The sequence below is a fragment of the Anthonomus grandis genome, chromosome 8 (genome assembly GCF_022605725.1).
Source record: "Anthonomus grandis grandis chromosome 8, icAntGran1.3, whole genome shotgun sequence".
In the NCBI taxonomy this organism is placed as follows: domain Eukaryota; kingdom Metazoa; phylum Arthropoda; class Insecta; order Coleoptera; family Curculionidae; genus Anthonomus; species Anthonomus grandis.
The window spans coordinates 9,961,758-9,981,120 of NC_065553.1; the positions used below are offsets into that span (position 1 = coordinate 9,961,758).

Consider the following 19,363-nt stretch of genomic DNA (forward strand, 5'->3'; position numbering starts at 1 on the left):
GATTTCTCTGGGTGAATCGGCGCCCAAGAAGGCAAAGGTGGGTTTGTCAGCCAATAAAGTCATGGCGACCGTTTTTTGGGATGCACGCGGTATAATCCACATTGACTATCTTCAAAAGGTGAAAACAATCAATGGAGAATATTATACCAACTTATTGGATAGATTTAATGAGGAACTGAAAGAAAAAAGACCACATTTGGCCAAAAAAAAAGTTCTTTGCCACCAGGACAATGCAAGGGTCCACACATGTGCAGTTTCCATGGCAAAAATCCATGAATTAGGTTACGAATTACTTCCTCATCCGCCCTATTCTTAGCCCCCAGTGACTATTTCCTATTCCCAAACTTAAAGAAATGGCTCGGCGGAAAGAGATTTGACTCCAACGACGAAATCATCTCTCAAACAAATGCCTATTTTGATGACCTCGATAAATCATATTTTTCCGAAGGAATAAAAAAATTGGAGAAACGTTGGACTAAGTGTATAGATCTCAAAGGAGACTATGTTGAAAAATAAAATAACTTTTTATATAAAAACCTGTCTTTTATCCAAAAAGTCACGGACTTATTGACCCGCCCTCGTACTACGTCCAACTTTTATGTTTTTCCTCAGCGCTCGTTAGGATCTAGATAGTCTCTTTCAAAATACAGTGGATCTGCATGCCTTGTGTGTTTGTGAATTCCTTGATCTTTTTGTGGAGATTAAACCAGTCTTACCGTTTTGTTCTGTTTTTGTTTCCATGGCTTTGAATTTTCTTATCTCGTTCATAAGTTGGATAATTTTATCAGTCATCCACGGTTGGTTTTTAGAAGTTGATAGGCAATTTTCACTCCTGGGTTTCCAAAAATGCGTTCTTCAAGGTAGTTTACGCCTAGGCTTTACGTCATCGTCAGTGCAAAAGTTAGTTGTCTCCACATGTAAAGAACTAAAAGTAGGTGTTTTTTAAGATACAGTCCTATTTCCCCTTCTTTACACCCTGTACACCTTTGGCATAAAACCTAAAACTTCTCACTCGAACCTAGCTCCTATGCCCCAGCGGGACAGATCCTTATTTCCTGACACCGTTTTTTTTAATCAAATAAAGTGAAAGTGAGAAGAATTTAGGGTACTTATCACTTACTTAGCTACTAACTAATTTTTTTGGTATTGCTATATCAAAGCGAGAATTTAGCTTTTCATAAAAAGGTTGGAATACTGCATCTATACTCTCATTTTGTAAATCATCCCAATTTAAGAATTAAGTTATATGGGTGATATACAGTCATATACATGATAATTACACAACTGTAAAGTCAAGTTCAAAGAGGGATAGATACAATTTTGTCCCATAGTTAGCTTCCAATATGAATATTTTTTTAATAAACACGAAGCATGCACTATTAGACTTTGTCTAGCTAAGGAAAGGTACAGCACGTGTTGTTCGGCTCGGTTGCGCAGTTAATTTGTTTACGTTGCTGCCAAAGCAACGGTATCGATCTCTAAAATTAAAATTAAAAAAAGGCGCGCTACTGTTGCTAATCGCGCGTTATTAGGGGACAAAAGTTGGCGCAGCTTTGAAACATATGGTGTACCTTTCCTTAGCTAGACAAACTCTATTAGTAGACGTAAAGCTCTACATTTCATCACTGTTTCACGAGTAAATGGATGTGTACACAGAGTCTTGTCTATAGCGCTCCGTAGAATGAACTATATCGAGAATTTTAGTTTGACAGTTCCGCATGTTAATCTCTAGTGGTGATAAATAGAACTAACTCTATTCTAATAACATAACCCTACTTTCTCAAAATTGTCCCTAATTGTAATTACTTCAGTTTCCCAATTTCTAAACAAATAAAAAACTTTATTAGGAAATTATTTCTAAAATGAAGACTTTTAAAAACAGTCGAGGTGAATTTGATGAAAAATTTCTAAATAGCCTAATAAGCGATCCGGACAGTGGCGTTTTTGTCCAGGAATGTAAATATCACATAGCTTTACATCCAGCCCAGCTAAATGATGTGGGAAAATCTATTAAAGACGAATTAGGTAGAAAGACTGCTCGATACGATGAAACGTGAGTTATATGTAATATAGTTTCTAGAATTGTTATTGTTTTAAAATGTTTAGAAATTAGTGCCACAACTAAGGTGTGAACTTTTTTAAGGGTGTCAAATAACTCTGTAAGTAATAACAGTATACATTGTTAGCATTTAATATAATACATTTTTTGAAATGATGAAAATGTTTATTTTTAACACATGTCTTTACACTTTAATTGCTTATATATAACCAAATTTTTTTTACCAATAGGCCCAATAAACTTGAGGCAATTTGCACAATAAATTGATTTCGACATTTACTTTGGTTACTACAGTAGGAACTAAAGTTTTTAGGTATTTGGTGTCACTCATCCTATTTTATTTAATAAAATTGGAAAAACTTGACTAACAATTAACAGTATTACCTAACTCAGGAAATAGTAAATACAGATAGACCTAATGCTTAATACAAAGAACCAACTAAAATAAAAAACTACAACTGCAATGCTCACTATATATTGACTCACTAGATCACTACAGAGTTGAAAGAACATTTTCTTTAGTTCATTTCATCACCAAAGTTTAACATTTCATCCACTCCCTTAGAAATTGCAATACAAACTCGAATTATTGTTTCTAACTAGCCAGTAAATCTACAGCAAAAAAACTTCTTGACACAGTATTTTTAAGATAAAATTTTATTTAAGAACCTTATAGACAGTATCTGCGGGAGAAGATTATTACTTCAATTATTTTTATGATTTTTTGTCAAAGAAAATATTCAATTTATAAGAGGGCACCAACCTAACACTGGTATCAGGCACTAAATTCCTAGTTGTGGCACAATATACAACATTTTGCACTTACTCCGCTTTTTCTGTCAAAATAGATTCAATGGCATACTCCTGGGCTACCAAAATATTAAGCTACATTCTCAGTTGAGTAACATAGGCCTTGACAATCTGTACATCCATTTAGACATTGAAGCTAGATTTTTTGTATTTCGGCCCACAATAGGGATGATTTTAAAAGGTAATTCTTTAAACATCATTTTATAAATGTTTCATACTATTTCATAGAAGTACTACTCTCTAATTATGGTTTTAGGTAAAGTGACTAGAACTACAAAAGACCATGTGGGATGTTTATTGTACAAAAAATTTAATATTTCCTTACCAAAATCCATAGTTTATGACGATGGTGATGATGACTGGCTGGGTCAACATGCTAAAGTAGGCAATGAAGTTGAATTTAAGATCACTTATGTTGACCTCAGTGGAAGGCTGCCACATATCAGAGGAGATATACGGCACCTAGATCAAAAACCTGAATGTTTAAAGATAAAAGGTGAGCTTTTTGATTCAGAAGTGCCAGCTGATAGTTCAGTGAATGCTGATAATGATATAACACCTGCTCCAGTAAATGGTCTAAAAAAGGCTAAAAGGAAGAAATCACAGTCAATTTCACATAATACTTTATTAGAAAATGTCAAAGATGAACTCTTTGAACTTGCAGTGCCAGCTCAAAATTCACTGAATGGTGATGATATTACAACACCCTCTTGCATAAATGATCTAAAAAAGGCTAAAAGAAAAAAATCACAATCAATATCAGAGGATACTTTGTTAGAAAGTGTAAAAGATGACTTTTTTGATGACAGTACAACACCCCTTTCAATAAATGGTCTAAAAAAGAGTAAAAGAAAGAAATCACACTCATTTTCACATGATAGTTTGTTAGACAATGTAAAATGTGAACTTTTTGAACTAGCAGTCCCAGCTGATAGTTCAGTGAGTTTTGATGACAATAAAACACTCTCTTCAATAAATGGCCCAAAAAAGTCAAAAAGGAGGAAATCAGAGTCACTTTCACAGGATACTTTCTTAGACAATGTAAAGGATGAGCTTATTAAACCAGAGGGGCTTGCTGATGACAGTACGTTCACTTCAATAAATAGTCCAAAAAAGATTAAAAAGCACAGATTACAGTCAGTTGCACAGGATACTATCTTAGATGATGTTAAGGTTTTTGATTCAGTGCTGCCAGCTGATAGTTCGGTGAATTTTGATGACATTAAAACACTACCCACAATAAGTGTTCTAAAAAAAAATAAAAAGAAAAGATTAGAGTCACTTGCACAGGATATTATGTTAAATGATGTAAAAGATGAGCTTTTTGAACCAGCAGTTCTGGCTGATCAACCAGTTACTTTTGATGACTGTACAACAATCACTCCAATAAATAGTGCAAAAATAAGTAAAAGGAAGAGATCACACTCATTTTCACAGGATACATTGTTAGACAATGTAAAAGATGAACATGACAGTAAAACACTCTCAAATCAATCTTCAATAAATGGTGCAAAGAAAGCTAAAAGAAGGAAATCACAGTCAGTTGCACAGGATACCTACATAGACAATGTAAAAGAGCTTTTTACATCAGCAGTGCCGGCGGATTTTGATGACAGTGCAACAAACACTTCCGTAAATAGCCTGAAAAAGATTAAAAAGAAGAGATTACAATCAGTGGCACAGGATCCTATGTTAAACGATGCAAAAGATGAGTTGGTTGAACCAGTAGTGCCAGCTGATAGTTCAGTGACTTTTGATGACTGTACCAAAATGTCTTTATTAAACGGTGCAAAAACAACTAAAAGAAAGAGATCTCACTCAGTTTCACAGGATCCTTTTTTAGACAATGTAAAAGTTGATACATCAGTGCCGGCTGATAGTCCAAAAAAGTCTAAAAGGAAGAGATCACAGTCAGTTTCACAAGATACCTTTTTAGGCAATATAAAAGTTGAGCCTGTTGAATCTGATAATTTAGTGAATTTTGATGACCGTACAACACTTCCTACAATAAATGCTCTTAAAAAGAATAAAAAGAAGAGATTACAGTCAGTTACACAGGATTCTATGTTAAACGATGTAAAAGAAGAGCTTGTGGAACCAGCAGTGTCAGCTGATAATTCAGTGTCATCCCCTTCAATGAATAGTCCAAAAAAGACTAAAGGGAAAAAATCACAATCAGCTTCACAGGACATTTTGTTAGATAAGGTAAAAATTGAGCCTGTTGAGGATTTTGATGAGAGTTCAATAAATGGTTTAAAAAAGGCTAAGAGAATCAAATCGCACTCAGTTTCACAAGATACATTCTTAGACAATGTAAAATTGGAGACTGATTTAGGCAATATAAAGTTAGAACAAGATAGTGATCTAGAGAAACATCAAAAGAAAAAAATAAAGAAAAAACTTATTTTAACTTCTAATTTATAGTTCCTGCTTCCTAGTTTTATTTACAGTTCTGTCCAGTGAATGTTTTTATTCATGAATATTAAATATTGCTATAATTTTTCTAAGAATAAATTCTATATGTATATAAAAGAGACCCACCCACATAGTATCCAAGAGTATGTACAAATATTAATTTTTTGTTATCTCATATTGTTGAAAATTTTATAATTTTTTGGAATGATGAATTTTCTCTTTAATATATTTCCAAACTCAATTTTACATTAAGGTTAGTATAATACATACATATACATACATTATACATACATAAGTATAGTTAAATATATTATTTACAACCAACATTTCTTATGTAGTTTAATTAAAAGTTGGCTTCTTTATTTGTAGTAAAAGATAATTTGTTAAGAAAATTGTGTTTTATTGTTTAAGAAAATTACATAATAAAAATCATTTTACTAGCAAACATGTAGTAACTCTTGTATCTGATGTATCTTTGTGATATCTGACTGAGATGAGGATATAGTACTAAAAAAATTACTATATTGGAAAGGGGTGAAATAGCCAAGATCTGACCCCCCAGTTTCTGCATCACTGAAGACTTTTTCATATAGATTCAATCATTCTGAAAAAAAATCAATCTGCTAGGTATATGAGCTCAAATAAGATAGATGGTTATGGACATTTGTTAAGATGTAACAAGAAAATAAGCTCAAATTTTTGAAAAACTAAATTTTTTTTTTATTATCAGCAAAATTATCTAGGACAAGGAAACCTATTTAAATTTGTAAATAAAACTTAAAAATAAGATATGTACACGTTTGTATTAATACCATATTAACACAACTTTCCTCCTGTTCATTTCTTGTGGGAGAACTATTTTCTCATAAGATAATCCTACTTTTTGATAGTAAATTTTCCAATTTCAAAAGAAAAATCGAAAATAAAGATTTTTAAAACAGACCCGGTAAATTTTATAAAAACTATCTAAATTCAGCCATACGCGATCCAGAGAGTGATACTTTTGTCCAACGCAATAGCCAATGATATACTGGAAAATCTATTGAAGTTGAATTGGGTAGAAAAACCACCTGATACGATGAGACGTAGGTATAGGTAGTTATAAGTATTGGTTTTTAGAATTAATATTGTTTTAAAATGGGTAGACGATACAAAATTTTACACCTACTGCAGTCTTTCGGTTAAAATAGATTCAATGCCTTTGTTATCGAATAGATACCAAAATATTAGGTATATTCTTTTCAAATGGACAAGATACTTGATAAACTATACATTTAAAGCTAGTTTTTTGGTAGTACGTAATAATAATATACACCCGAGTGTCGTAAATACTAATAGAATTGGTAAGTACCTTGAAAAAGGTGGAAAAACATCTCTAATAATATTTTTACGTTAACTCAGAAGAAATCTATAGGACTAAGTTAAGAGTTAACTTTCACTGCTTAACTGCCTTGATAGTTTTTTTAGGAGAAGTTTACAGTGCAAAAGTAAGTAATTTTATGTCTTAACACCTTAATGTTATTTCTGTTGTCCCACAGGGATCACATACTGTGCCCCCGTTTTATTTGTTTATTAATTATTTGATGGACACAGTAATTTATTCTCCTTTTTGTATGTTTGCAGATTACTTCGAACTTTATAAGAACATTATGTGTGAAGATCTGTTTTGCAACTTTGAAATTTTGCATGTATAAAGCAAAAATTGAGCTAGCATCCAATTAATAATGGAGGCTTACAGTATGTCGTGTGATAGATGTTGAATGATTTTCTGAGCATAAATGAAAGATTAGCATAAAAACAGTTTAAATGTTTTGGGATTTGTTATTCGAAATCCTAATGGATTTTTCATTGATTCTACTAGGGTATTATTTACCTTCTTTCAAGGCGTTTAAACTAAATATAGAGTGCAAAAACTACAATAAGTCAGGTTATATACAAATAGGTTTCATTTTTCCTAGAGATGACACTTCTATAAAATACGTCTTTTTTATATCCCTTATAACAAAACAAATTATGGGCTATACTCGCAAAATGATAAATATCTGAAAGCAGTCAACCTGAATATTGATACAATGTCTAGGTTTAAAAGGTTTTAAATAATTTATTTCTATAAACCTAAAAACATGTATATTTTGATGTTTCTTGACCTTTTACTTGTAAGTTGTATTACATTTACTTGTTTCCCATATACTATTTGTGGTAACCTTTAATGTGTTCCTATTTCATTAAAGTTTACCACAAAGGAAGACAAGCGCTAGTCACAAATCAGTGATTCATTTAGTTTTGTAATTTTCTATGTGAAAGGAGGACATTTAGGAAAAAAATGATGGTGAGCAACACTACCTGAAACAAATAAGATAATAGATGAGCTTTTGAGCAAACATTAGAAAGCACAAAGTTCTATGATAAAATATGAACTATTTACTGCATGAATTACAAGTTAAGCAAATTTGGCGATGGTACATTCTAGTTATTTCAAAGCAGCAAAATTGACAAAACTATCCTACTTAAATAAAACAAAATTATATGTGTTTGATATTTAATGCAATTTATATTCAGAACATTTAACAATAATATTTAAGATTTATGTTCAGAAGAAAAGTTATTGATCTAATTATTTCAGAGGTTTTGAAAATTGTAGTGAATGCAATAGATACATAAATCAACAAGACAAGATACATATATAATTATTCTATTTTAGCCATCTAACTGGTAGGTATATGCCAATCAATTAGGGTTGCCACATTAGTGTATCAAGAGTCAAGACTTTTGTCAATCTTTGGTATTACCAACCAAACAAAAATAACTAGAGATATTCAATTAATTATTCTTTTTATTGGAAATATTAATATATTTAGGCATGAATTAAAATCTGTCCAAATTTATTTCTATGCTCTTGACCAATGCTGATAAAAATTTTATATCTTTGAATTGAATCTAACCTAAGATATTAAATCTTATGCAATGTCACTCACCATATTGAATTTGAGCTGATTGACTATCAGACTTTGTATGGAAATTTCTCTCCTCTATATGGAAAAATTATTAAGTTAATATTTAAATGTTTTATTGCCTCTTTGGTAGTCATTCCATGGACACCCTGTATACACATTTATTGTTTGCATTAGTTTTCTGTGCCATACATGAGAATCAAAAGGACAAACAAAATCTTAAAATATGATTGAATTAAAACTAATTTAATTATACATTATATCCAAGCAAATATAGTCTATAACGAAACTTTATAAATAAGTATTACACAATATAATCGTTAAATACATTATTAATCTTCTCCTGCAGGCATTGCATCCTCTAACCTTCTTATAAACTTAACCCGGATTTCAGTATTTTGATCTCCCTTTAACTGATCTTGAACTATCCAACTCTGTACATCAAGTTGGACCATTTCCAAAGCACCTCTAATTGCTCCACAAATAATGTTGCAATATTTTAATGATTTTAAATCTTCAGGGAGTTCCACTAATTCGGTAAGGGGATTTGAGTCTAAAATGAATGAAAACTCATCTCCTGCGGGGCTCCAGTTTACCACATTTGGTTGTACTCCTAAATAGAGTCGAAAGGCTGTTTGGATTTTATCGGCAGTATCCTTCAGGTCCAAGCAACGACCAGTTCCCGTTTTGGAAAGAAAGTCTTCTATGAGGCGGATACCCATATTGTATCCGATTCTGTCCAACTGTTTGCTTACATCGTCTGGATTATCCAAGTCTTTTACCATTTGGGCTACGAGGGTTCCATATGTAAGGGTGACGAGCTCTGAATTCACCTTTTTCGTATCGAATCTTGTTGAACGGGACATTTTCGAAATTATTTGTTATTATTTTCCATAAAATAAACAGCTTTGACAGGAAGAAAACAAAGTTGGGTTATGTTAGCATCTATTGATATTTTTTTAAATTACCTGACAGTGTCACTAAAGGCTGTTTTACATGATCTCGGCTATTAGCGTTTATTGGTCGTATAATATGTATATACATACATACAGGGTGTCTAACTTATAGGATCTCCGTTGGTTTTTATGCGGTTTGATCGATATTAGGTTTATAATAAGTCTTTAAAGATAGAGATTTCTTTAGTAAGGCTAAGATAGGATCGATAAGTTCAATGTATGTTGTTAATAAAATATAATTTAGTTACCTGTATTACTATTTAAATTTTCATTGACAATTAAAAATTACGGAAGGAAAGAAAAATTACAAGGATCTTGGTACCTCTTTCAATCTGCATTACATAGCCCTAAAGTTACTGTTTGAACAATTTCTTATCCACAGGCATAATAGGCTCATACTTTTTTAAAGATAACAGTAGACAAACAGTAACGGTCAAGTCATGCCGCAACGATCCATGATTTTTTTGGCCCTTCCCTCCAAACCTTTTTATGGCTTTAATGAGCAGTGGTTTCAGTAAGATACGCAATGAGCCATACATCAAATACCGCAATTGAATCTGTAAGAGCACTGTTCCCAAATAAACTGATATCAAAAAGAGGCGATATTAACTGGTACCCAAGAAGTCCTGAGTTTGCACCAACCGATTTTTTTTTGTGGCGACAATACTCCAATAAATTTGATTCGGCTTAAAAATCGTATTCAGCAAGAAATTGAAGTCATTACTCCTGAATAATGCAAAAGTGTAATGGAAAATCTAAGGCACTCTTTCAAGCATGCCAGCGGCGAAATGGATGATGTTATTTTCCACACATGAATTTCCACTAAACGTACTTTATATGTTTTAAATGAAGTTTGTTTATAAATTTAACGATTGCTTAGCAAAATTGAAAGAAAAGTTCAAAAGTCTCTGAGACACCTGGTACTAATTATATTGTTAATAGTCAAACCTTCAATTACATTAAGCTACAAAATTCCCGTTCAAACCACAATAAGCTCTATTCGTGAATTTTGCGATCTTTGTACCATAATTAAGTTTACAGCACTGCAAATAAAGAATGGGCTCAAGTACAATAAACATCATATTTGACGTGGAAATTACCGCGATTCTTATATGAGGCTTACTCACATATTACAACAACTATTCTCAGAATAAATTACTGATAAATATTCAAAAAAAAGTCGTCGTTAATTATAAGTAAACAAAACAGCGCGAGAATTCTGTTGTTTTCTTTTTTAAGTTCGTTTAAATATCAAACAATAAAGATGATATACAGAGTGAAGGGAAAGCCAAGATATTTATTCCCTGGAAGAATTATAAGCAATAACTAAATATGCGGATAAATTTTAATAGATTAGCCAAAAAGACGTCATATATTTCTATCTTAAGTCCTGCATATGTTTACTTGATTTGACTACTATTAATGAAAATGGTTATCTGTTAAATTCTAATTTTTTTTTTCGAAAGTTTAGTAGATGTACTAAAAAAGGCCGATTTTACTGTAATGGATCGATATTCAAAAACTAATTGATCAAATTGAAAAATATGCTCTAGAAACTCGATATTTGCGTAAAAAAAGGTGATATATGTATGTTTGGTTCAAAAGTCGTAAATGAAGTGATAATTAATTTTAATTTCCAGAATAAACGTTATAGCGTTTTAAAATAATTTGGTGATTGAGCAAACTCAAAATATATAGATAAAAACTATTTACATGTTTTTAAAATGAATAGTGGTTTCCTTAAAACCTCTTACTAGGTTTTTAGTCCTATATTTTGAAGAAGGTCCGGATAAAGTTCTCGTCCGGCTATATCTCAATATGCATTTATTGTAACGTTTTGTGAAAAAAATATTTGGTATAAAGCTGAGTAAAGATTTGATATTATTTTTAAATACTTATTATTATGCTCATATAAGTTATAAAAGAAATACTGTTAACGGTTTATTTTGCTTTGAGATACTAAAAAATTTTTCACAGAAGCTAATCTACTTGGAATCAATGACAAATCAGCTTATAGGTATTTAAAACATGTATATACATTTATTGAACTGATTTTCTTGGTAATAAAATGTCATTTAAAAGTGGTGAAATTATTAATTATTATGAATTTACAAATAAAATTATTACGACCAGTAGTCATAGCATCATTGGAAAAACACCGGGAAGACCATCAAAAATAACCCATGTTTACTGTTTTGAGTGTGAAAAAAAAAACTCGGAGTCGGACTAGTCTATTTATTATATATATATTTTGTAATTTAATTTATGATCTTTTTTGGAATAAGCGTTTTGAATTAGAATCTTAAAAGTCAACATTCAAACCTAGAACCTTGACATTATTAGTAAAAGCAATCCTATTATTCCTAATCTCAATAAATGTATTATTTACCACGATAACCCGATGATTTTTACCAATAACAAGTAATATTTTAGGTTTATTGACATTAATACTGAAATTATGCTTTTTGCAAAACTGCTAAAGAATCTTAAAAACCTTAATTGTTTAAACCTTAGTTGTCAGATGTCTGTTGTAGATCATCGGAATGAAAAAATAAACTGAGAACCTTAACCATACTAGTACACCTCAAAACTACCTACTGCAAGGGGATCATCCATAAATTATGTGACGCTGACACTTTTCGTCAAAACATACCTCATCTTCCTCACCCTTGTGACACAGAGGAAAGTCCTCTCCAACCCTTAGTATCACTCTCCGTTTTTTAATGATCACCTGCTCAACGGTATGATTTCTGAATGTCATAAAATTATGACAAAACCCAAATAGGACTCAAAATCAAAGTTTTCGAAATTGAATTGCGTTTTTTGAATGGCTGGCATTGTGCCTTGCTAGTGTTTTTGCGGTACTGCGGAGCTTTTTATGATCTGCTATCTGTCGTGGTCTGCACAGAGTTTCTGATCTCCAAGGACGAGATACGGAGACAAGGAAGGTCTCGGGTTAGGATATTGCAAAGAATGATTTTAGAAGGAGGACTGAGGAATTATGAAGTTTGTTGAACTTGATGTGCGTGCGTTCCATAAACGTTGTTTGTGTTATTTTCTGAAATATCCCAATCATCTCTGGGGTACTTTGGAGAGCTTGTTTTTCGGGCATCCTAAGCAGTTTGTAGTATGGTTTTTTCCACAGTTGTAACATTTTGGGAAGAACTGGATAGATTTGGAACATTCAGAGTGCAAATGTTCAGTTTGATCAGATTTGTGACATCTGAGGACTGCGAAGCAGTCTTACAAGGAGTGACTCCACTGGTGGTAATTATGTCATTGTTTTTTGCCATTATCAGGATTTGGTGTGCTCGGCTGACACTGTATATTGTTAAGAACTTTGGGATTGTAAATATTTTACTTAGATGTTGAGTAATAACACTTATAAGGAAATGATTTTCATGCCTCCAGTAGTAGCTATTGGTTTTAAGTCGGGAAACTTTTTTCAGATTGTAACTCAGCGTTAGAAGCTCTTAAATATGCTTGTTCCGGCCTTAGATTACAATATTTAGTTTCCTACTGTCAGGAAAGAATTAGTATATGGAACTCGAGGCTCTGTTCCTTGAAATACTTCGTTAAAGCGCGATGATTTTTGGGGTCAGGGACATGGAAAGGAAAGGTTTTTGGACTTCTGATAATTTAATGTTTCTTGGGATGGATTTATTTTTTTTTTGTTTTTTAGCATGACAGATAAAATTTTATAGGTGTGTTTTCAGCAACCAAAGGACTAAGTACATAATTTTCAGACATGTATAAGGGTTTTTTTTGGTCGTTTATCTGATTTGATTTATTAAGGGATGAGAATTCTGGTTTTTAGAAAACGATTCTTTGATTTTATTGTAGAGAGCAAATTATCCACGTTTAACGGAGGCATTTAAAACCTTAAAGTTTTTATTATCGGTTTTCAGATATTCGAATTAGCTTTGGAGGTTTGTATTTCTAAATGTAAAATTTTTGAGAGTCTTGGCAAATTATTTGATAGCGTCTTGAGCTTCCTTTAAGCGTGTTTCGAAGGACGTTGGAAAGTCTGGAAAGTGACAAAAATCCCTCAACCTCTTGAGGAATTTTTGTCACTTTCACTTACCTTTTGATCGGAGGGTTTCTTCACTGGTTATCGCACACGCGGTGGTTTAGATTATCCTTTAGGTACTATATTAAGATCAGTTAATCGGTAATTATTTCTGTTACTAGATATCAAGTTGTCATCAACCACAAATTGAGGCGTGTACTATACAGTGCGAGACTGTGACATGATTTGTGCATCATTTTCTGAAGATCTCTCCCCCCATTGTTACCTATGGTGATACTTCGTCAAACAACTTTCACCTCCTTGAAGAGTAACGCAGTTTATAGATGATTCCAAAAGAAAAGTCAGAAATACAATTATAAAAATATCAGAGATGACGGAATAGATCTTTCAGAAATTATGGATTTAAGAAATTTAATAAGAAACCCTAGAATAATCTAAGCCAAACTTCAATATGTTTAAGCAGTACTGCTTTGCTTATTGCAGTTAAAGCAATATTGGATAAATTGGTAATAAACTTATTGGCCGCCAGACTTGTAGGAAGTTGAGAGCATATACTTAGGAAGAGAAGATACTTGGAAAAAACTTATCTCCCAAGTTTTAATATTTAAATTACACAGGTCTCGCTTAATATTTTTAGAGGGCTTCTAATTTTTATATTTGAGATTTCTAAATATTTCAGGCTTCATGGAGCTATCTCGCTTCCCAAATCTAGATACTTTTTTCTTTTTATATTCTGACAATAGGGTTTATCCCATTATGTTTTAACTTTAAATTATGAATAAGCCACAGGCTGGAGTTTTATTTATTCTGGTAATTTTATGTAGAGGGACGTATCAATTAATATGATTATTACTTCATCCAATGAAGTAGGTTAAAAGTTCACTCTTTTTCTGATGTAGCAACTTTTTTCTCTTAATTTGTTTTTTTCTCAATTGATCACCTCTTCATTGTCCTTCTAAAGATAGTCTAAAATGGCCTCTTTTTCCCCCTTTTTATTCAAATATACTCCTTTTCATTATTAGTGAGAAATATATAAGCAATTATTAATATTATATGTATAATAATTTATTCAATAAATTTAATCATTTCATCAAAATTAATATGAATGTTGCAAATATATTAATGAGTTGTTCATTTCTTAAGACATCGTTTCTATCATACTTTACGAGACTATTGACGCATCGCAATAATTGTTTTTTTGTTTGGGTGTTTGAACTTTGAAATCTGTATCTGATCACTTTAATGTTAACTCATAGATGTGAAAAGTAAACCATTGCTTTATAAAAATTATATTATCTATAGCAAAATGTTCGAAATTCTAGCTTTCTATATGAAAATCAACTTATTTTTAGCATAACCTTAATTTCACCTTTTCAGGTGTTGGTTTAAATATCCTAATAGATATAAATTACTGCGTAACTAAAAATATTGAATTATTTGCAAATGTCCAGAATTTAAATAAGTTTCTTGTAAATGCTCTTATATTGTTTATTCAGCATCAACAAAATGATTGAAAAAACATGTTTAATTAGTTCCGACATTGCCGGTTTCTGTATAAACAAATAGGTTCGAAATGTTTACTCATAATACAAATGATAAAACCCAATTATGTAGTAATATACAAATATGGCAACGCCGCTGAGCATCGAAAAATATAAATAATTGGTCGACGAACGGATGAGATATAAACTTGATAAATCTTCACAAGTGTAGACAACGCTCGAAAACACAGATTTCAAAATGAAATTCACCATCTTTTTTGCTGCTTTCTTTGCCGTTTTGGGTAAGTCTTATTTTATATTAATTAACTTACGCATTATTTCCCTTGTCTTATTTTTAACAATATATTATGGTCCTATTATATGACACAATTTATGAATCGAATAATTTTATTTTATATATTTTTTAATTTTATTTTATTTTGATAGTTTGAAGTTTTGATAGCATCCTGATAAAACTTACTAAAATAGGCACAATTGTAATTCATATTTAGTTCGTTCTTCTCATTTCCGTCTTATGTTTGATTCTATTTTAATGAGGACTATTGTCGTGAGAAGTAAAGAGTAAATTTCTGCCCTCCCATTGCCTCATTGTGCACAGCAGTCATTTATATAAAAAAAATATTTATTTGACATAAGTAAAGGGTAATGCATAAATATGAATTAACTAAATTAACCGAACACTTCCTACCCCAATTTTTGTTTTCTGAGATTATTTACAGATTGTGCGATAAAAGTGTTAATAAATAAGTATTTTTAATTAATTTGCCTTAAAATTATCTACGTAAAATATTTGTTTACTATATCGCCAAAATCAATACTTTGATAAATTGCAAATGTAATCAGGGAATGATACGTAAATATTAATGGAAATTATCTTGGAAATGAACTATCGAGAATTTGAGGTACTCAAGAACCAACTGGCAGTATACCATAAACATTAATTTATTTTTCTAAATGTTATTGTATGGCAGAAATGGAGTTTTGTAGATAAATTAGTGACCTAAAGATTAAAGCATAAAGTGAGAAAAACGAATCACAGAAGCAATCACATAAACAGTGAGATCTGTAACAAAAGAAAAAATTCTAGTGTAAATAAAGAGTTATCGTAAATTAATTTTAATTCGAAAAATACATTATTGTATAAAGAGTATAGTCTAACTTACAAGGCAGCAAAAAATACTTGTATTAATATTGCAATAGGTATTCATCACTACAAGTATTTTTGCAGATTAAAAATCCTAATTATAAACCTCTATTAACCAGAATGGGTAAAATGATACATATCGAAAATATAAAGAAAAAACTCAGCCTAACCCTTTCAATCAAATATCTATCTAGCTACATAATATAAAACTGTTAGCTGTAAAGGACTATTACCAATATTAAAAAATACATCAATATATATACGTTCCTTCTTCTTCTTGTAACTCAACCTTTAAAGTGATTAAATTTCTTCACTTTCTTCATCTTTAAACAATATTGGAATATATAAATCGACGTTCGTTAGAAAATTATAGAATATTATTTAAAGGACGAATTCGTTCCGTACTATTATGTTTGCAATATATGTTTTTATATACATAATTACATATTTTTAATATTTACTAATTTTTGGTGGATAATAAATAAATAAATAAAAATGAATGATCCAAATGATGTAATCAATAAGCTTATATCAACTACTTATAGGTCAAAGCGAGGCAAATGCTGATAATTAACATCTTGTGATTAAAAAAATTAATGATTTTGACCTAATAAGATTTTAAATTTCTAAATAAAAATAAATCAATGACATTTTAATGTAAAAAAAATAGAGAAGAAAAAATGGGTTATTCGTAATTAAATGATATCCTTATTATTTGTACTAAAAAAAGATGAGAGATAATTTTCTAATATTGGTTATTTGCTATTTTAGCTATTGTGTTCGCTACCCCCCAAAAGTTAGTGGGTACTGAAAAATGTACTTACGGACCATCATACTGGTGCAGCAGCAGAGAAAATGCCCAAGCCTGTAACGTAAGTATCTTCGCTGATTTATCCAAGACTTAAATAAATAATGACTTTATTATTTAATTCTTAAACAAATGAAGTCTAGCAAGTGTAAGGCAACACATAGTTTTTATTTAATTATATTATACCTACAGGTTAAATGATTACTTTTGAAAGGACTTGTGTTATTAAGACAAACGGTTTTGAAGTAAAATTGTAAGTTATTCTGATATAAAATATTATGTATGCGTGATTGTTTACAATTATTTTGACGGTTTTTTTTGTATTTATTCGCAGTTTATAAGTATTTCTAAATTTCGTAAAAACAAGCTTATTCTGTTTGTTGAATACCTTGACATAGGCACTTATCTTTTTATTTAAATTTCAATAAAGTGACTGACATAAAGAAAAGTTCTCATTATGCGACGCATTTATCTAAAGTGAATCATAATTCATCATATCAAGTATGCGATAAAAAAATTAAACTTTACCTGCATTTTTAAATCTAGACTAATTACTACAGTTATCCAAGAAACTTAGTTCAGAATTTTTTAAAATATATATTGCAAAACACTTTGCTTCAACTAAGGATTCATTTACATACGTTATTTGATTTTAAAGCATGATGTTAACTTTTTCTGATATTTATTTTAGGCCGTCCAGCATTGCGAGACCAAAGTGTGGAACAAGCAAAATTAAGAAGCTTCTCTGCAATGAACAACGATTAATCTCTTAACGATATAATAAATATCTTTATATTCTTTTAGATTAGAAATAGGTGAAAATAAAAATGCATAAACTTTATTGATTTTAACGACTTTGAATTACCCATTTTAAGTCAACCCAACCTGAACCATACCTTTTAGCATTTTAGTCGAATGTAGGTACAGTAAATTTTAGTCCGAAGCCCCGTTTGATCTCTCAAATTTCATTCTTCGCTTTTTTTTAATTTTAGACAAGTTATTAACGAATAATTTAATAAATGTTATGTTGCTACTAAGAATCAAGGATTAAGTAGTCATCAAGTATTTCAGGTAATAGAAGGTACGCATACCCCATTTACTGGCAAATGCTCGAATTTCATATAGATCCTAATAAAATCATCGGGACCTAATCAATCAGAAGAAAATAGGCTCTCCCAGCAAAGGTTACCCGATTCCTCCTCTGGAAAAAATCCAGATTACGAACTTCCTCAGCTTAGCCTATCTTCTGTACCTATAAAATGGTAAGGACCCAGTGGATTTTGTTCCACTGGTAGGTGCTGGTTGAGTTTACATGTGATTACTCTAAACAGATCCGATGTAGCACCAACCAGGCCACCTTAGCTCTAGAGGGCTAAGACTAACCTAATAACAGATCTTTGGCTTATATTGATTCTTGTCCAGATTACCTTAGTTTTACTAGACGAAGAGAAACTAAAAAGGATTTCAGATTTTAAATATCTCGGGATAGTTTTGGATTAAATGTTTGCTTTTAAAGAGCATTTAAATATAATATGTAATAAAATAATTTTCACTTAGTTAAGAAAGTGGAGCTTACAACAATTTGAGAATAATTCCTTCAGAACCATTTCCTTTATGACAATTTTGCCGTTGGTTGCCGTATATATTGCTCAAAAATTTGAAAATTCTACAACAGAATCCGCAGGACTTCAATATTACATCATTCGAGGAACTAATTACTCAAAGATAAGGTTAAACAATCTTTATTAAAGTTTCATTGGAAATATATGACCACTTCTTGCGAATATGTCACTATATCGTATACTCTTCCCCTGTAGGTGGAGAAATTAAGAAACGTAAACGTGACGGCTAGCAAAAATTATAATTTTCTTTAACATGGACAGCATTGTTTAAATTAATTAATTTTAAAATTAAAATGAATTTTATTTTGAAAGGCACCAGTACGAATTTTAGGTACTAGTGAGACTTCTTATGTGCCCATTTGCTTAAGATGTAATTAAATGTGCTGATCCTAAATGCTGATCTAAGCAAACTCATTCAATTACTCGTACCTCTCCATTCCACTGTGTTCCAGGATCCAGCATAATCGAACTGATTTATTTCTGCCTAAGCCTGTAAAAAACAACTTCATCCTTGGTCTTGTCGAACATGAAACTGGGAACTATACCAATGTTAACGCTCTGAAAGTGTTTTCTAAAATCTTTTAAAAATTATTAGCATCCAGAAAATTATTGGAATACATGATAATCTCTTTAATCTATTACAGAGGGCGATGTAGAGGAGGCAGAGGGATTTTTTGTTAGTACTTTACAATCCAGGATTACACACATATACGGAGAGTGAATAATTCCTTACTTAGGGCAGTGAGATTTTTTAGAATGGTAACTTTTCGCTTTTGCTCTAAAAGATTTCTCATGAATAAGAAAATTTCAACCTTCTCATTTTAACACTATATTCAGAGTGCCTACCAAGCCACAAAATTTTTTATTGTTAAGTTGTTCTTTGGCAAAAATAACAATTATCAATAACGCCACCAAAAAATAGGATACGTACTAAAAATGATGAAAGAGCGCACAATCAAGACGAAATTAATTTGGAAAGTAATGTCAGGCTATTGGCATCGCCACGAATCAGCTGTTCTTAGTAATTTCAAAATAAGGGCAAACAGGAACACCGCACGACATCTCT

The 19,363-nt window shown here is 31.2% G+C and overlaps 3 protein-coding genes and 1 long non-coding RNA gene across 5 annotated transcripts in view; 2 read left to right on the forward strand and 2 right to left on the reverse strand.

Moving 5' to 3' along the window:
* Positions 1-19,363, reverse strand: part of LOC126739100 (uncharacterized) — a 232,541-nt gene that overhangs the window by 59,914 nt on the left and 153,264 nt on the right. The window lies entirely within an intron of this gene.
* On the forward strand, positions 1,745-6,079 carry LOC126739085 (uncharacterized). Its single transcript, XM_050444600.1, has 3 exons — positions 1,745-2,053; positions 2,908-3,050; positions 3,126-6,079. Exons 1-3 carry the CDS (start codon positions 1,863-1,865, stop codon positions 5,291-5,293), a joined length of 2,502 nt encoding a protein of 833 aa, XP_050300557.1. The 5' UTR covers positions 1,745-1,862; the 3' UTR covers positions 5,294-6,079.
* On the reverse strand, positions 8,461-9,173 carry LOC126739108 (trafficking protein particle complex subunit 3). The gene has a single exon (XM_050444638.1). The coding sequence runs from the start codon at positions 9,099-9,101 to the stop codon at positions 8,568-8,570; it is 534 nt and encodes a 177-aa protein (XP_050300595.1). The 5' UTR covers positions 9,102-9,173; the 3' UTR covers positions 8,461-8,567.
* LOC126739116 (uncharacterized) lies at positions 14,838-17,521 on the forward strand. Its single transcript, XR_007661553.1, has 3 exons — positions 14,838-15,004; positions 16,639-16,739; positions 17,367-17,521. It is a non-coding gene; the product is annotated as an uncharacterized LOC126739116 (long non-coding RNA).